Source organism: Athene noctua, chromosome 7 (genome assembly GCF_965140245.1).
Source record: "Athene noctua chromosome 7, bAthNoc1.hap1.1, whole genome shotgun sequence".
Lineage (NCBI taxonomy): Eukaryota > Metazoa > Chordata > Aves > Strigiformes > Strigidae > Athene > Athene noctua.
In genome coordinates this window covers 22,427,438-22,444,818 of record NC_134043.1, presented here as the reverse complement: position 1 = coordinate 22,444,818, position 17,381 = coordinate 22,427,438, and the positions used below count along the sequence as shown (strand labels likewise).

General features: G+C 39.4%; 2 protein-coding genes across 8 annotated transcripts in view; one reads left to right on the top strand and one right to left on the bottom strand.

The window, feature by feature from the left end:
- FASTKD1 (FAST kinase domains 1) overlaps positions 1-5,669 on the top strand; it is a 20,113-nt gene extending 14,444 nt beyond the window's left edge. For all 6 annotated transcript variants that reach the window (XM_074910816.1, XM_074910818.1, XM_074910813.1 and 3 more), the window contains 6 exons: positions 115-243; positions 1,014-1,145; positions 2,831-2,944; positions 3,220-3,361; positions 4,379-4,493; positions 5,510-5,669. In XM_074910816.1, the coding sequence (XP_074766917.1) occupies positions 115-243; positions 1,014-1,145; positions 2,831-2,944; positions 3,220-3,361; positions 4,379-4,493; positions 5,510-5,599 (722 nt within the window). In that variant the 3' untranslated portion in view covers positions 5,600-5,669. The remainder of the gene's footprint in view (positions 1-114; positions 244-1,013; positions 1,146-2,830; positions 2,945-3,219; positions 3,362-4,378; positions 4,494-5,509) is intronic.
- Positions 4,513-17,381, bottom strand: KLHL41 (kelch like family member 41). Of its 2 annotated transcripts, XM_074910822.1 has the most exons (7): positions 16,192-17,381; positions 13,319-13,476; positions 13,119-13,226; positions 12,093-12,278; positions 10,106-10,252; positions 9,091-9,227; positions 4,513-4,771 (listed from the first exon to the last, which is right to left on the bottom strand). In XM_074910822.1, the coding sequence occupies exons 1-6, from the start codon at positions 17,299-17,301 to the stop codon at positions 9,116-9,118; spliced, it is 1,821 nt and encodes a 606-aa protein (XP_074766923.1). In that variant the 5' UTR covers positions 17,302-17,381; the 3' UTR covers positions 4,513-4,771; positions 9,091-9,115. The 2 variants fall into 2 exon arrangements, with proteins under 2 accessions (XP_074766923.1, XP_074766922.1); XM_074910821.1 differs by lacking the exon at positions 4,513-4,771 and having other exon boundaries at positions 8,804-9,227.

Here is a 17,381-nt window from a genome sequence, read left to right as displayed (position 1 = left end):
TCATTTAGTACACTAAGAGAGGAACCTGGATGATTTGGGAGGCCAGGGAGAGGGCATTGCAAATCCTTTCAGCTTTATGTCATGTTAATATGGATTTCTGTCTGTTTTTTAAAGGTTGTTTTGAAACTCACCACTTGGTGCTGCTTGGTCATGTTTTGGCAGTGGCTGGGTATTTTCCTCCAGTTCTGATAATGAGGATATTTAATGTTTTTTTCCTAAGCAAATTGGATACTCAACTTGAAGGTAGATATAGCTCACTGATGAATGTGATTATGTAGCATTTGGCATAAAATGGAATTGTGAACCTGTATATGACTTTAAAAGTAGAGTTACTCTTTAAATTATTCCATTGTTTGAAATTCCATCTTGAAAGACCCCTCTATATAATCTAGTCATCATTTAAGTGCTAAAAGGGAAGGAATGAACAAAAGTTTGTGGTTTATCTTAAAAGTACAGACTTGTATTGCAGATGGGAGAAGGTCCTTTAAAATAAATTTTATAGTCAACTTACTGCACTCAGTATTTAATAATTCTCCAGTTTTATTGAAAATAAAATTACCTGAGTGTGGTATTTATTACTAGAAATATTCACAAAGCTCAAGAAATAATGTGGGATTCTTGTCTGCAAGAAATGAATCCTGCCAGTCTCTTGTCTCTAAATAAGGGTCTGTGTTTGACTGTTTCCTTCATATCTACCTGTACGTTGTTCGCTATCAATATACTGTTGCCATTTGACCTTCAACCACTTCATTAAAAGTTAAATGGTAGAAGAGAGTTTAAATTTCTTCTTTCTTTTGTCTTGCTGTTGTTCTTAATATTGAGCAAAATGGTTATTTTTCATTTTTTCCTCAGGGATTTTGAGAACCTTTCTAAGATTCTGCAGCATGAATTTTATAAGCACCATAGTATACAGATATTTGCATCTCTATTAAAGAATTCAGAGGTAGCCATTTAGTTCAACATGTTGCATTTCTTACATTTCAGTTCACACCTTATTATTTTGTTTAACTCAGTCCTGCCCGATACCCTAAAGCAGAGGGTCCGCTTGCACCTCATGAAATTGAACAGAGCAGTCTGTCTGGAATGTCCGGAGTTTCACATCCCTTGGTTTCATGAGCGCTACTGCCAACGTGTCATTCGTAACAGTAAGTAGTTTAGGAGAGGAAAGACTGCCCTTGTTACTAGTAATCGTCTACTTTCAACAGTCTGCTAGTTGCTTCTTATAAAACCATCATGTTGACACCAGCAAACAATAGAAGCTCAGAAAGGCACACCCCACTGTCTGCTGGGGATGTGTTCTTGAAAAGTGCAACCACATAGTAGTGCAACAGATAGCAAAGCAGTGTGTTTTCCCTGTGAAAATTAATGTAATGGAGATGGGATATATGGGAAATAAAATTTAAATACACAAAAACTGTATATGACATGGAGGATGGAGAGGCAGGAAGAGGATCATTAGGATTGTCTACTGGAGATGAGTCACTTTGATCCCTGTTTCACCTACAAGAATGAACATTTGACTTAAATTTTTCAGGGTGAGCATTTTTGCTGCCTCCTTTTGAACTCACTGCTGTTACCTTCTGCAGAAGAATCAAGATTCATTAAGTGTGAGAGATGAAGCAGTAGGCTAGTGATCAAGTATAGAAGCTGAGATCTTTCAGAATAGCGATCAGTTCAGAAAATTCAGCTAATGCAAACTCAGTATCTCATCCACTAATTCTCATGGGGGAGATCTGCTTTGCTATCCATTGAACTCAGCTACTTTATCTCTGAAATGCTGGGGTTTCAACCCCAAGCCCCGAATTAAGTTTGACATATGGGTGATTCCCACAGCCCTTCACAAAGGGGTGGTGAGTTTACCTTTAAGCTTCCCTCCAGGGTGGTGCCGGCCTGGCAGACAGAGCCATTGGGTAAATGTGCCCCAGGTGTCCCGCATTAAGTAAACAAGGGTCAGGTGTCCCACTTAGGGATAAAAGCTGGGACCCCTTGCAGGCAGGGGCAGTGTCTGTCTGTGAGGTGGATGCACTTTGCAGAGTTTCCTGTTGGGGAAGGACCTCCCGCCTCCCTGGGACTGGGCTCCAGTCAGGTCTGGCTTTTGTAAGTGCCGGCTGTGTGGAGATTCAGTATGTGGCTTCCTTGGTCTTATGTATTTGGTTTATTGACTCGGTTGTCTCCCATCCCTTCTATGGGAAACTGCATTTCACCATTTATTCTACCCATTGTTGGTTGTGTGGTGTCGTTGTTGGGGTAAGTGGGATTGATGTCGATTATGTATAATCTGAGTTGTTTGTACCCTGAGCGCTCACCCATGTACTGACCCTTTTGTATCAAATACAATTTGGTTATTGGTTCATCTTTATGCTGGCTGTGTCCTTTATGCTAGGCCTAATAAGTGGCAAAACAATCTCTGAGACTGAAGATGCTTAATGGAGTAAGGCATTAAACAATCTGCAACAGACAGAGAAGTGAGAGATAGTGTGGTGTGCCTGTAATAGATGCAAAGTAAGTAAATACCTTTTAAAGTGTGTAAGCACGATTAAAAGCAAACAAAATCCAGCAGGTGAAACCTGAAACTAAAGTGTCTGTATGCAAATGGGAAAATCCTGGGATGGAAAGTCTGGTTTTGGAATTCATGCTTAATAGGCACCTGCCACTTTCCACCAAAAGATGATCACATGGTCTCTGAATTATGACAGAATAACAGCAGGAATCTATGGAAATGCTTTAATTCAGTAGGCTGGCTGTTAAAAATGCAGTGTCACAAAGTGCTATTTTCAAAACTTTGGCTGTGGAAATTTTGATGTGTGAATACTTTATTTTGTCTTTGTAGGCAGGCGCCAAATAAATCCACTGCGGCAGCATGTTCACATACTGCTGACAGAGATCTTAGGAGGGAGCCATTATGCAAGAATATCTGTTCTCACCCCATACTACTATGAAATAGGTGAGAAATTAATCCTCTAAGATTGTTATGGAGACTTCTGATACCATGATTTTCACCAATATTAGGAAGCCCCTGGGCATGTGGCCACAAGATACTGCAAAGAAGAGATTGCTGTATAAAATACAGTTCCTAAAAAGTTCTGCATAATATAAATAATATCAGGTATCTCTAATTATGGTTATCACTTGTTTTTTCTAGAAGTAAAGACCGTACAGATAAAATTCTTTCACTTTTTTTTTTTGGTCAGTGAACAGGTTTGTTGTGTTTTCTCACAGATATTGAGTGTGTTCTGGATGAAAATAAAAAGCCTTTTTCCTATATGGCTCAGAATATACTTTTGGATGATGTGAAGCGAATACACTTGAGACATGACATCAAGGATGAAGGGAGAAAGGCTCTGCCACCAGGAGCTCAGAGGTTAGTACATTGAATTCTTGCACATTAGCTCTTCCAAGCTTCCAAGTTTAGTTCATGTTTAGGCCAGATTTTGATGCTTATGTCCTAAATGCTTGTTGTAGCCCCTAGGCTATTTATTTATCTGTTCCTTTTTCCAAAGCCTTATGAGGTTTTAGCCTTGCTAGGTGTGGTGGGCTGACCCCAGCTGGTAACTAAACTCCCATTCAGTGGCTCACTCACTCCCTTACAGTGTCATGGGGGAGAGAAACTGGAGGGCAAAAGCAAGGAGAAATAACTCCTGGGTTGCAATTAAGACAGTTTAAATAGTAAAGACAGAATGAAAAAAAAGGGGGAAAGAAACAATGCAAATGCAGTCACTCACCACTGGCAGAGCAGTGGCTTCTTTGGAAAAACTCCCCCATTTTACTGCTGAACATATTTTACGATGTGGAATATCACTTTGGTCAGCTGAGGTTCCAGCTGGGTCCCCTCTCAACCTCTTGCCAGTGCCACCTATATACTGTGGGTGCAGAGTGAGAAACAGAGGAGGCCTTCATGCTATGCAAGCACTCTTCAGCAATAGCCAAAATATTGGTGTGTTATCACACTGTTTTGGTCACAGATCCAAATCACAGGTCCATGTGGGCTGCTATGAAAAAAAGTAACTACATCTCAGCCAGACCCAGTTCACTAGGGCAGACAGGGAATTCCTGAAATGTGTTTTGTGAGATTGGAATACTGTTTCCTCCCACCTCTTCAAATGTTAGCCTTGAAAATGCTGGTTAGGTTTTTTTGCCATTTGAACAAAAACAGGTGCAGGGAGGAACTGCTTTTTCTAAATCATGTGAAGTTCAAGTATCTCTAGATGAATACGAGGAAAATATCTAGTTTCAGGGGGTTGTTTCATTTTCTTTTCCTATGAATTTTCAGACTTATCTAGTAATAGTCCTGCTGCAACTATCAATACCGATCTAAAAATACCACTTTTTAGTATTCTGGTAGGACCTGAAAGTAAATGCACATTTTTGTTGTTTGCAGAATTGCTTTGGAATTTCTTGATTCAGAAGCTTTTAGCAAACATTCACATCACCTGAAGGGAGAACCTGCTGTGAAAAAAAGGCACCTGGAAATGCTGGGGTACCGCGTAATTCAGGTGAGCAGTCAGCAGTATTTTATGTCCTTTCTGAGTTGTATCAATAGTGCAGATTGATACGTTTTCCTTGCAACAGATTTAGAGACTGTTTTAATAGCGATAAGCACCTACTGGTGAGAGCAATTTTTGTATTAAGGGGGGAAATTCCAAGCTGTTCTCAAGATGGTTTAAGGACTTCATAGAACTTGCACCTTCTCTGGAAGTGGCTGCAGCAAAACTGAAGTCAAAATGTCTTAGTCCTTACCTTGCTGCAGGCTAAGTAGCAATCTTGAAGTAGCCTGAGTAAAGGAGAAAGAGAAACAAGAGTTTCAGTTCAATTCACCGAAGATTTTGACACTAGAAAAAGATTGAGCATACCCTCCTTGAGTGATAGACAGTTATGGCAGCTGCAAGATGGGATATGGATGCTGTCTGTCTGCTGCAGTGATCATGCTGTGACAGGGAAGACTAGTGGTCAGAGATAATGCACAGCCACCAGCATAGAAACATTTGGGTAATGGGGCTCATGAATGCAGATTCTCCTGTATATATAATTACTCACCTACTCTAATTTTAGCTAGAATCCTTCGTTAAGCTTAAGTTTGGTTTTAGGGTTTTTTTAACAGGATAATCATCCTTTCTCATATTGCTCTGACAGTAAATGTTATGCTACTGAGACACCATTCCAGTCTGATACATTAATACTACAAACTACAGTGAGCTGGGATTTTTCTCTCGGTTTGGCTTTCAAAAGGTGGGAGATGGTGTAATGGTGTTGTCATAGTCTGTATTGCCTGGGCATCTCTGCAACTATGCTGGTTTTTGGAAGCAAACTGACTGTACTTACATGAAGAAGAATTTTGCATTGAGCAATGAATCTTTTTTATATTAGAATAAGCCTAGCTTTTAGAAGGACACAGGTGATAAAATATTTTCAAGTGGAGAACAACAGATATCAGAGAGCCTTTTCTTTGCTGTAAGATGGTGTGTGGCTTATACCAGTGTTAACACCCAGTTTGTATAATTCTGCTCTACAGATTCCTCACTTTGAATGGAACTCTATGGTTATGTCAACAAAAGGTGAACAGCTAGAATATCTGAGAAAGCATCTATATGGAATACAGTAATGTCAGACATGCAATCAAAAGTACTTTTTTATATGCTTTATGTACCATTAAACTTCTTGTAATCTTGCAATACTTAGTTTCAGAAATCTCTTTATTTGTGAGTCAGCTGGACCAAGGCTTGCCATGGGGCATCAGATGTCAAGAGATTTAATCCTCAATTTATTAGGGATTGCAAAAGGCAGGTCACAGTGGGCCATGAAGATGTGATAAGGATGTTAAAATCTCCCATTATCTGGAAGCTATTCTTTAAGTACATGAGTCTGTGACAGTTTTGACATAAAATTACATTATTGTCTCCTAAATAAATAGCACAGAAGCTTAGCCAGACATAAAACTGTTCAAATAAAACGTTGGAAATACTCTTGACTGTGAGAGAAGAGGCAGCAGATCTACTGGAAACTGTCTGTTTTCCAGCATGTGACAGAATGAGCAATAGGGATCAAACAGTATCTGTACTGTGAAACCAAGAAACCAAAATGCAGATTTACTAAGAATAGGACTGCTAGTACAGCCATTCTGTTTCCATCTTCCAGAACAGAGGCACTGTGGGTGACTGTGCTGGGGGAGGGTGCTGTGCCATGAGGAACCTCCAGCTGCTTCTCCTACCCTGTCATGTGGCATGTGCAGAAGTAAGGCTTGAGCCTTCTGGAACACTTTCACATACTTAAAAGGTAGACTAGTTCTAGGGGTCTGGCAGCTACCCAGACACTTGAAACACCTGTACTCCGATTAAATGCAGCTTGGAAGGGATACCTGAAAGATTTATACAAGATAAGGAGAAAATAATACTTATGTCAGACATAGGCACTTACTATCAACTATCATTAATGAAATTTACTTTTACAGCATTATGCATTTGACTGGCCCTTCCAATAGAAATAAACCAAAATGAGACAAACTTGCCTGTTCTGTAAATAAGGCTGTGTACAAAAGAGCAAAACTAGGCTGAAAATTGAAATCTGGAATCAAGATCAAGAAAAGTCTTCAGAGAGCAACAACCACCTTGGTTACTGGTGGTGAAAAATGTTACTGGCTTATTTATCATGTTTCAAAGCCATCTGCCAGTTACCAGGCTTCCTGTGATCATGCTCAGCCTGGGTTTCTGTCGGGAGGCATAAGATACTGAGACGTAGAAGGAAAAAGTGGAATAGCCAGGAGAATGTTCATTGTAGAGCAGTAACTATAGGGTGCTCAAGTCTGCAAACCTGCCCATTTTCAGAGGCAGCCATGTTGTGACTACAGCTGCCATTACCTCGTGACGACTGCCAGCTGTGCCCATCTCCTTCACATACAGTGTGGATATGTTTTCTTGCCTTTTAGTAGAAGCAATGCACTTTCTTTTTACCACTTCCTTTGAAACCTGGCAGAGGTAAGCAACTGCATCTGAATGGACTGTTGTGGACATGGCTGTCACTTATTTTTTTACTACTCAGTAGTAAAAGAAAATATTGTCTGAATACAAATCAGGACACTAATGAAAAGCCAAGAAAAATCAACAGAACTGATCTAAGCTGTAAGGTGCTTTCCTTCTGAGGCAGCTCTCCCTCACATTTGTGGGATAACTGAAAAAACTAGCAGATTGTTATCTGCTTCTGGTATCAAATGGACAAAGGCTCCAAGATGTAGGAGACAAGTGCTTTGCGGAAATGTTGTTGAAGGCACAGCATATAGAAAGGCTATGCACATTACATTTTGTATAAAATGGAGAAGACAATCATAAATACAGGTCTTGGAAGGTGAGCCACAAGTTAGAGGCCTTCAAGGTGCAACCTTGGAACATAAGAAAGGGGGTAGTGGCTGCAGCTGAAGTGATCAGTCATGGGTGGTCATGTGTTTGAGTGAACCCTGCTTTTTGGTATCCAGCTGTCACTGTGCCCAGGCAGGTATCGTCAAGTTATATATGGATAAAGTTATGAATATTGACTGGGAAGAGTATTAAAACTTGCGAAGAGTGGATTCTGAAAGGGCATCTAAGAAAGCAAAAAAAGTAATTTCAGTAAATAAAAGTTTAATTATTTAAATAACTACTGAAATATTTATTGACTGAAATAAGTATTTCAGTAAAATGTGCTGCTTTTGATCCTTTGCAGTCATTCCTTCTAAATTAAATCAGCAAGTGTTAGAGCAGATGGGCTGGTGTAAACCAGTGATTTAACTGGAGCCAATGAAAAGATGCCAAGAACAGCTGAAGATTTGGGTATTAAAGAGGAAAACAGAAAAGATGTCCCACAGATTAAGTATTGGTGTACAGTAACATCCTGAAATGAGCTATGATGGCTGGGCCCTTGCCATATGTTTACCTCTGTCTCCTAAGAAGGCAATGTAAGGGCTTATTTGATAGTTGGAATTGCTATTCAGGCAGGTGTGGTGGGCTTCTTTTCCAGTTTTCCTGCTACATCAGTTGTAATTAGATTTAGATTTATGATACCCTCTTTATTCAATGAAGAAATCCTTTGAAGAGTTACTCTAAAAATAGTGGGCATGCTCTACTTTAAGAAAACAGAGTGCTCTGTTTTGGGTAAAGGCTGTACTAAGAAATGTGTATCCTGTCAATATAACAGTGATGATGAGCTGATGTCTAGAAGAGACACCATCAAGTGACACTTTATAGTTTTAAAAACAAAGTTTAATTGTTAAAAGTTTCAACATTAAAATGCATCAACGTTTTATGAGATGGAAAAGTCTCCTCTGCTGTAGATATTTGCTGATGATCAGTTCTTCTAGGACTTTTTAATGAATGCTTGTTAATGGCCTCAGATCTCTGAGAAAAACTTCCATAAAATATTTACTTTGGAAATAAATATAAAAGCATAAAAAAGTGGAATATCCTTGTTATCAGAAGCCTAAATGTAGTAGGTGAAACAATAGATCTATTAACCTTTGAATGTCTGTCTGTGTCTCCTCACATCTGGCTACTAGTACAGCTTTGAAATGATTGGCATTTCCTAGGCCACATAGTATTAGGCCACTTTAGTTTTCAATAAGCACTTCCATTCCAGAATAAATTATTTTTAGAAGGGTCTACTGAAAATATTTTTAAAATATGGCTGAAGAATGCAGGGTCTACATACATTGCTAAAGGGGGAAATCAGGCTATACAGCCAGTTAGAATAAAACTAGCTACCTACTGGTTGTATTGATCTTAACTATTAACGCATGGGCATTGTTTGGAGGATAAGGCACCAATACCCTGAATTGTCTAAGTGTAAGGAAGTCTCGCTAGTTTTATTGGCAACTTCACAGAGTGAAAAAATGGAGTTCTCTCTAAAATCTTCAGTTATTCTAATCAACATTGTTGATTAGATTTTTTCAGGATTTTAAACGTTGGCAAAAATTCAGTTGTTGGTTAGCTAGTAAATATCTTAAGACTTGGACAGACAGATGAACTGTTTAACAGTTAACAGTGTAACTAATATGCTGCTACAAAACGCTTACAATTTGGGGATGTTTTCATGCAACAAAACAGGAAGAGCCTCTTGAAACTCCCTCACCATATCACATTTTCCAGCATTTTGTTTACAGTTTTGATAACTTGAAGAGGTTTAAACGTGTAGCCAGGCAGGATGCTCCAGTAGCATATCGGATCTCTTTCAGTATGCCAATCCATTCCTTCTTTTCATCATCATACCTGCATTTAGCAAAATAAGGTCAGAACATATCTTAAAATTTTGAGTTTGATGCTTCATCACACATACATGAAAAGGAGGATAGTCCACATGTTACAAAGGCCTGTTGCAACCATGTGCTGAAGGATGCTACAAAAGGCTGCTTTTGTTCTCTAGAACAGAACAGAAGGATGTTTTTGCGCATGTCAGTTGTCCTTTTCCTTGTCCCTAAAGCTTGTTGCTGGCCTGTTTCATACTTTAATTACTCCTATAAAAGCTTCCTCCTTGTCTTAAGTATCCCTTTGGAATTTCTTCAGATTCTGACATACAAAGGTGTTTTTTTCTGGGAATCCTTCCAATTCTTCTGCCAGTTAAAACTCCTGAATTACCTTAGCAACTGAAGAGTCGCAGCAGAGAGGGGATGCTTCATCACTGCTACTGTGATTTAGATTTAAAAAAAAAAATCTAGGAGACAAGGATTTCTGATTCTCTTGGAACAATTACTTATTTGACTATTAACACATGAATATGTACAAACTTCTGTGTATACAGGCTTTTCTGCCTAAGAATGTCACAAAACAGAGAATGTTTTTATAGTACACTTACAAGGCTAAACCTGCCAAGAGATATGGCAACTTACTCTCTTTAAGAGTAAAAGAACTGAAGATCATGACTCAGACTGTTCAAATTATTAGTAGGTGGAAGTAGTCATTAGATCCAAGTCTCATGTTTATTTGTTACTTTCTGACAAACATTTCTGTCTGTCAGCAAGTGCTTTACAACCTGTGCTATGGTTCATTTCCAGAGTTAAACAGAAAACTAATTTTACCCTCCAGTGTCTACAAACCTCAATTTTAGATACAGCTTTTCAGCAGGAAAGTGTGATTAAAATTAAACTTACTTCCATATGTCAGTGACTTCGCTGGGTGCAAATTCTTTAGATTCAAGCTGAATCATTGCAAAGCCTCCAATAGCATACAAGGCTCCACCTAAGGTGACTAAACTGATGGAACTTCTCTCTTGGGGAAATTCAGGCATAATCTCCCACCTAAAGATGAAAAGAAAAACCTAAATTAAGTAAACACATGAGAAAAGTGAATGCACTGAAATATACCTCTAGGTGACATCAATTCAGGCACCAAGGACCCCAAGGACCGCTTGCGTGAATAGTTTAGTAAAAGAATGGTTTCATAAATTTATCAGCAGGGAGCTGCAGTGTCTCCATCCCCACAGGGACTTCCTGCAAGTCTTAAGTGACAGAATTACACCGTGATGGCAATTCTTCCCAGAGACCACTTCTTACAGGTCACCTGGTCCTATTACCGGTAATATGCTTTATACAGATGTATTGTTCCCCAGCTGCTCTCATTTTTTCCCTATATGCATTTTTGAAATTATTCTTTTCAAGTGGCACTGGCATAATAATTTGAGTTTAAAAAAGGTCACTGGAGTTCATTAGCATAATTTCAAAATATCTGACAATTCACATCTATGGACATAGAAAACATACAGACATCCCACTTCTGGATAATGTCAACATCAAAACTAACGGGCTAATTTGTCTCTCCCACTGTGACTTGACTGTAAGAAAACAGAGTAAACCATGACAAGAACCTGCAGATTTTTCAGAACACAAGTTGCACGTGTTTCTGAATAATGGAAGAGAAGAATGTGCTAAGTGTCACAGTGGCAAAATGACCTTTACTTTCCTTTGCTTCCTATGGAAGGTGTAAAGTCCAAAGTTCCCTCACAGAATTATGCATACAGAAAATGTGCATAATTCACATTCTGTATTGTTAAATTTTATAAGCAAGTCTCTTTGGGATAGCGTATATTCAAGTCAAAGCTTTTATTGTGAGGTTGATGGCTGCAATGACACCTGTCAGTGAAGACAGCACAGTCAAGTGTGTTTATATACAATAGAAGTGCTTATTAATAAAGTAAAGGTGCATCCAGGACCACTTACAAGTTTAAGCTATCATAATAAAGCTTTGCTGATATTATTTTAAATGAAAGTTTGTAAATAAGATCATAGGAAGGAAAAGTAACAAAAGTAACAGGAAAATTGAAGAGTAGAAAGACACAGATACAGAGGGTCTAAACTCCTGGAAAAGAATAAACATTTGAGGGATGCTGGCTGCAAAAGATTCTGACTGTGAGGAAGAACACTGGAACATACCTGGACCCAAAAAGTAAACTAATTCCAGGTGTGACTCTCTTTTGTCATTGCTTTTTCTTTATAGTATTTCAGAGCACACACTTAAAACTGAAAGTCTTCCTGGAGTTTTCATATTAAATAAATAAGCAGAACTATCTGCCTGTTACGAACTAGTGGTTATTTTACTAGTGGTAAAAATTGTATTTGCTGTGACAAGTTAAGTGAACAGCAAGACATCACAAGGCCATGTACTCAAAGGACAACATTCAGCTAGTCCTGTTCTGGCACCCGATTTCTCTTGCTGGGGTTTTACATTCAGTACCAGTGCTGTTTCAACTAGATTGTGCAGCCCTTGCCCATCTCTCCCACTTCTCCCCTCTTATGCCAGCACAGCTGTTTCTGTGGCTGTGTGGCCAAGTGAAGTGGGAAAGTAATCAGACTTAAAAAAAAAAGATTAGGGGGTGGGTTATTTTCGCTACATGAGCTCTTTGATCATGTTTGCAATGCTAGCATAGAAAATGGGGTGGGGGGGTTGTGTGTGTGTGCAGGAAAAATGGCCAGAGATATGGGCTCTTTAAGATGCTGCTGCTGTGGCTAAAGATGTGAATGTAGACCAAGTGTCTCAGTGGGAGTACAGGCACCTGAACACCTTTGTGACTCTTATCTCAGACATCTTAAAAACCTAGATGATAAAACATTTGCTGAAAAATGGCTTGAATATTGCACTCACTTATTGGTGGTCAGATCAAAAGCTTCAACAGATGCCGTAAGGCCTTCTTCAGTGACGCCACCTGCAATGACAATCTTGCCCTTATGGATAGCCGTTCCAAACATTGAGCGAGCCACTTTCATTGGAGCCAGGTCTCTCCAGTCTCCTTTCTTGGGATTGTATACAAATAGTCTGTTAGTGCATTTCCTGGGGAGGAAAAAGAAAACTTGTGATCATTTCTAATGAACTTTTGGTTGGTCCAAGCAAGACCTAGTTGAGGTGGATTGTTTGGGTTTGTGTAACACCTCTTTCCTCTCCATGAGCACCCTTCTTGTATCTAATCTGGGAATCTTTGCATGTCTACAGCACACTAACCACATCCATAGAACTACATCAAATGTTAAATGCTACTTACACAGGGCAGCAATTTCACTGTACCTTACAGGAGAATGACAACGTCCTTTCCTAGTGCATTCTATTCAGATGGTTTTGTGGAGAAATGGATGACAAAGGTTATAAAAGAAAGATTATGCTACTGTTTTGGCTGATTTGTCAAGCTTGTATCTTAAGTGTCCACTATACAAACACTGAAAAATTACCACCACATGCTCAGTGTGAGTAAAAACTTTGATCTTCGTAGTGTTACACCCATTAAGATACAACAGGCATCACAGGTCAGAAAATTTGAAAAACTGACACGGTAATTCCATGGCACCTAAGTATTTCTATCTGGAAGGCAATAATACTTTCAGTGAGGGTCCTCATAGCTATATACTACTAATGTGTCTCCAGTGTAAGTAAAATTTGCCTTGGAAATAAGTATGGTCATTAAAATAACTAGTTGGGACTATAATTTATATACAATTTTACCTTATAATGAAAAAATATCCTATATACCATAATGTGTTCCCCTCTGCCAAATTGTTAGCAACCTTAATCCAGAGTGTAAAAAAGGGAGACCCTCATTTCTGAGTGTGAGGGAAAGTAATCTCTAAAGGACCAACCAAATAATGTAATAAATTGTCATGAAAAGACTTAGAGACTCACTTATCATCAGTTTTTCCGCCAAGGCAATATATCAATCCATTGTTTGAGATAGTAGCATGGCCGTATACTTTGATGGGTAGTTTTTTGATCTCACCCCATTTCATTGCCCTGGAATAAGAAGAGTATCACGGTTAGGCGCTTTCGACTAACAGTGGGCTATTTACACGTTCTCAGTGGGAATAATTAAATTTTAAACATACACAGGATCATAGCACAATACTGAATCTAGAGACTCCTCAGTGCGAAGGTCCTTGCCAGCAATTACATAGATCTTGCTGTCGGACTCTCCCAGGCCGAAGAGACACCTGGCTGATGGCAGTGGAGGAAGCGCAACCCACTCACCAGCAACGCTATCCAGCTGAAAGAGCATCAGAACAGGAAGTGTTAAGAAAGGCAAATAGTAAAAATCCACACAACAAACATTGTTCCACAAAATTGCACTCAGCGTCTCTCAACAACTCATCTGCTTGACTGCAACCTGCCCTTCCCTCAGTGCAGCTAATGAGTGATGACTTCTACCCGCCCATGCTCCATAGTGCTAAGACCTAGCAGAGTCAATGCCAGGCAGCTCTCTTTGCATCTGCTCAACCTCACTCAGCCTCACAGAGTTTCTTTGCCTCTTTGTTAAGCTCTTCTTCCTTGTTCAAAGGTCCCTCACTCTCTGGGTTCCCTATAACATGTTTGAAAGAACAAGTTGTTCTTCTTCCCGCCTGAAGGGAGCAGACACTCCTGCCATTTCACACCTACACATTTAGCCTGTTGTGCTCATCGCTAGAGAGATGCCAGACATGCTCACACCGTTCCTCTTCATGGTCAGGAAATATTACATGGCAAATGGCACAGATGTTTCTTCTGCAATCCCTAGAGCAGAAGAGTTGGTTTTTCATCAAAAATAGCCTAAAAAGCTCCTCAAGATCTCTGATGGCACAATGAATAAAACTTTACTCCTAAGCAAAAAAGGCAGGCAGTGCAGCTCCATTGGCAACAATATTGATGTCATCCTTACTGAAGTGCTCTCACAGCTGTCTCAAGTCACATCCAGTATGCTGAAAACACCTAAGGAGAAGCAGCAGAAGGAGGACAGAAGAAAAAAACCAAACAAAACAAAACAGTATTTTGCTAGAACTGTGGTGCTTAATTTTTGTTTTGATCTGAGAACTTACAATTGAACCTGAATGCTCTCTAACATTCAGAAAGAGTATTTTCTCTCTTCTATTGCATAGATATTTGCTTCACAATGTACAGGAAGGAAAGGTAAAATGTGAGTTTGCATGAGCATAAAGGTGAGAGAAAGTTCAGTCAAAGTAATCAGATCTGGGTATAGCTCAGTGACATCCTTTTTCCAGAAATATGTTCCACATTCAAGGTCTCTGTGTTGAAATGCATCTCCCAGATTTGATAGACCAGCCCTATTGGACAGGGAGTTTTATTGCAACAGTGAAATTTAGATTCATTACCCCAGTAGCTGAATCTGGTGGCGTAATGAGGAGAAGATGTACCCATCACAGATCACAGCATGCTTAGTGAATCAGTCTTGATGATGACTTATCTACTGATGATAGGGCATAAACTAGTCATGCATTTTTGAGCCAGTGGCAGCCTTGTTTTCTCCTGAGTTGCTAGCTACCAAATAAAATGGTAACAGGTGTCTCGCTGGTGGAGAAATGGGGATCACTAAGTGAAAATCAGTTTGGCACATATTAACATTTTAGAGGGAACAACAGTCCCACGGGTAACAGAGACAAGTATTTTAACATAGGCAGTAGCAGCAGCAAGCAAGGTTAAAGATGACAGGCAAGAGAGCAGGATATCAGGAAACAGACATAGACATATAAAGTAGGATTCTGAAAACATCAATTTTTAATATCAATCTCAAGGTTTAATTTTTCAGAGACCCCTTTCCAGTAGACTGAGACTATTCAGTTCTGGATTCTATATATTATGACATAAACACAGTATTTCTATTAGAATAATATTTCTGTAACAAGTTTTGCACTTTAGTGATTAGTGTTTTACACCTACATAATAGCGCTAATCCCTCTCTAGCAAGCTAAGACTTCTCTCTCATAAATAGAACAAACGCCTGAAACCAACTGTTTCACTGTGTGTGAAATCAGTGAGCCATACTCATATAAACACTTAAGATTTGCATTTTCAAATATCTGAAAAAATCTTTAAAATTCTCTCACTGCTTGTCACTCTGCTTTATTTTCTATTGAAACAGGACCTACTTTCATTCTTTTAGGCCAATGTGCCTAAAGACAGGACATGGCCAGCAGCATATTGCATAGTTCACCACAAAATAGTTTAAATATCCCCCAAAGCATGTAGCCAGGTAGCTAAAACCACCACAACATTAGTTTATTGTGTAAGCCTGCTAGATTGTATTTTTGCTAATTTTTCTGATATATGTTGCAGAATACAGTTTGTATTAGTTGGCCTTATATTTATACAGATTCACAAAGATAAAATGACAATCTTGGTTGAAACACAGCATTTACTGTACTGACATTGACAGTTTGCCAAGAGAAAGAACAACCTTCTACCTCTAAATTAGGTGTTTCAGAATGCCCTTAGGTTTTCAAATGTAGATGCGACAAAAGGGCTTCTGGAGTTTTAGTGACAAAAAAGTGGCATTTAAAATATGCACATTACTGCTGTAATAAAAATAATTCAGATGCAAAAAAAGAGACATCTTATTAGATCTGAAGCAGCTAAGCACTCAACTTTCATGGAAGTTAACAGAAATTCACAAAAGGTATTTTACAATGATATGATTAGGCTTAAATTTAGGCACATGTACCATGAAAAATCTGGGTCTTAAATAATGACAGCCAGTGCCTAGATATATTAATCCTTTTAACCTTTTCTGAGATCTCATCAGGGGCTTGATCTTGAAAGAGAAGATGCAAGTCCCTTGGTTTCATTTATCTTTCGCAGACCGGAATAACTCTCTATAGGTAGTTCTCTCCAGCGACCGTACAGAGACTAGACAACTCACTTGCACAGACCCAGAATACTCAGTAACTCTTACAGGCACCTAGTATTGCACCACCGATTACAAAGCTTATACCTGGAAGAAGTATGACTGGAAAGGCTGATCCTTGTTCTCCTCTTCCACATAAAGTCCTCCAACAATGTAGACCTGATTTTGTTTGGTGACTATACTGGAATGATTTCTGGGGATCTGTTCTGCCAGGGCTGCTAGGTAGCATTCGTTTTCAAGAGGATCATAAGCTACTGCAGCCGTGTCGTTAACCAGAAGAATTAGGTCTTTGACAAACATGCCGTGCCTGGGAAGGTCATTTAGGTAGCCAGGCAGTAAATCTTCATCTCCTACATCACCATTCACCTCCCCTTTGGTTGACTTTCCTGTACTTTTGCTAGAGTCGGGCAGCTTTCCAGCAAAAGCATCCTTAATAATCTTTACTTTTTTCTGAAGGTCTGAGTTGCTTTTAATTATATCATCCTTCTCAACGTGTTCTTTGAAATATTTTTCTGGCATAAGACGAAAACGTATGCAGTCAAAAATTTCCCCCAGGCTCTTCACTCTGTTCTCCTTGTCTGTTCGGACCCATTTCATTACTGCTTCAAATACCAGTTCTTCCTTCTCTACATTTAAGCTGTCAGGTGAAATAACTGAGATAAGTTCATGCGGGGCAAGCTGCATGAAGTCCTCTTCTTTGCAGATCTGCACAAAATGATCTGAAACAAAATCACGGGCAGAAAATGCAAGTCTTGGGCAATCAAGCAGAACACCCAGTCGGAGGATGGCCAGGCAGTTACCAACAGCAAGCCTCTTCTGAAGATAGGAGACACACACAGTGAATACAGAAGGGATCTGAAAGCGACTGGCCAAAGCAAAAATATCTTGCACGTTAGAATCGTTAAGATCAATACTTGCTGAGTAAAGGTATTTGACAATCATATCCAGGATGTTGGGGTCAACATTATCTAGAACTACCTCCTTCTTTTTCTCTTCATTTTGCTCAGATAAGAAATACTCACGAAAATAAGGGCTACATGCGGACAGAATCAATCTGTGGCAAGGCAGGCTTCTGTCACCAGCTTTTAGAGAGCAATCTATAAACTTTTTCTCTTCAAGGAGTTCCTTGAGGCCATCCTGAAGAAGGGTGGATTGGTAAAGTCTGAGCTCTTCAGTGAGTTCCCTTTGGGAATCCATTTTGCAAATACTTGGGAAAGGGGAGGGAGCAGAAAGCTTTAGTTGTTGTCTGCCCAAAGGTCTGTCTGTAAAAAAGGCAG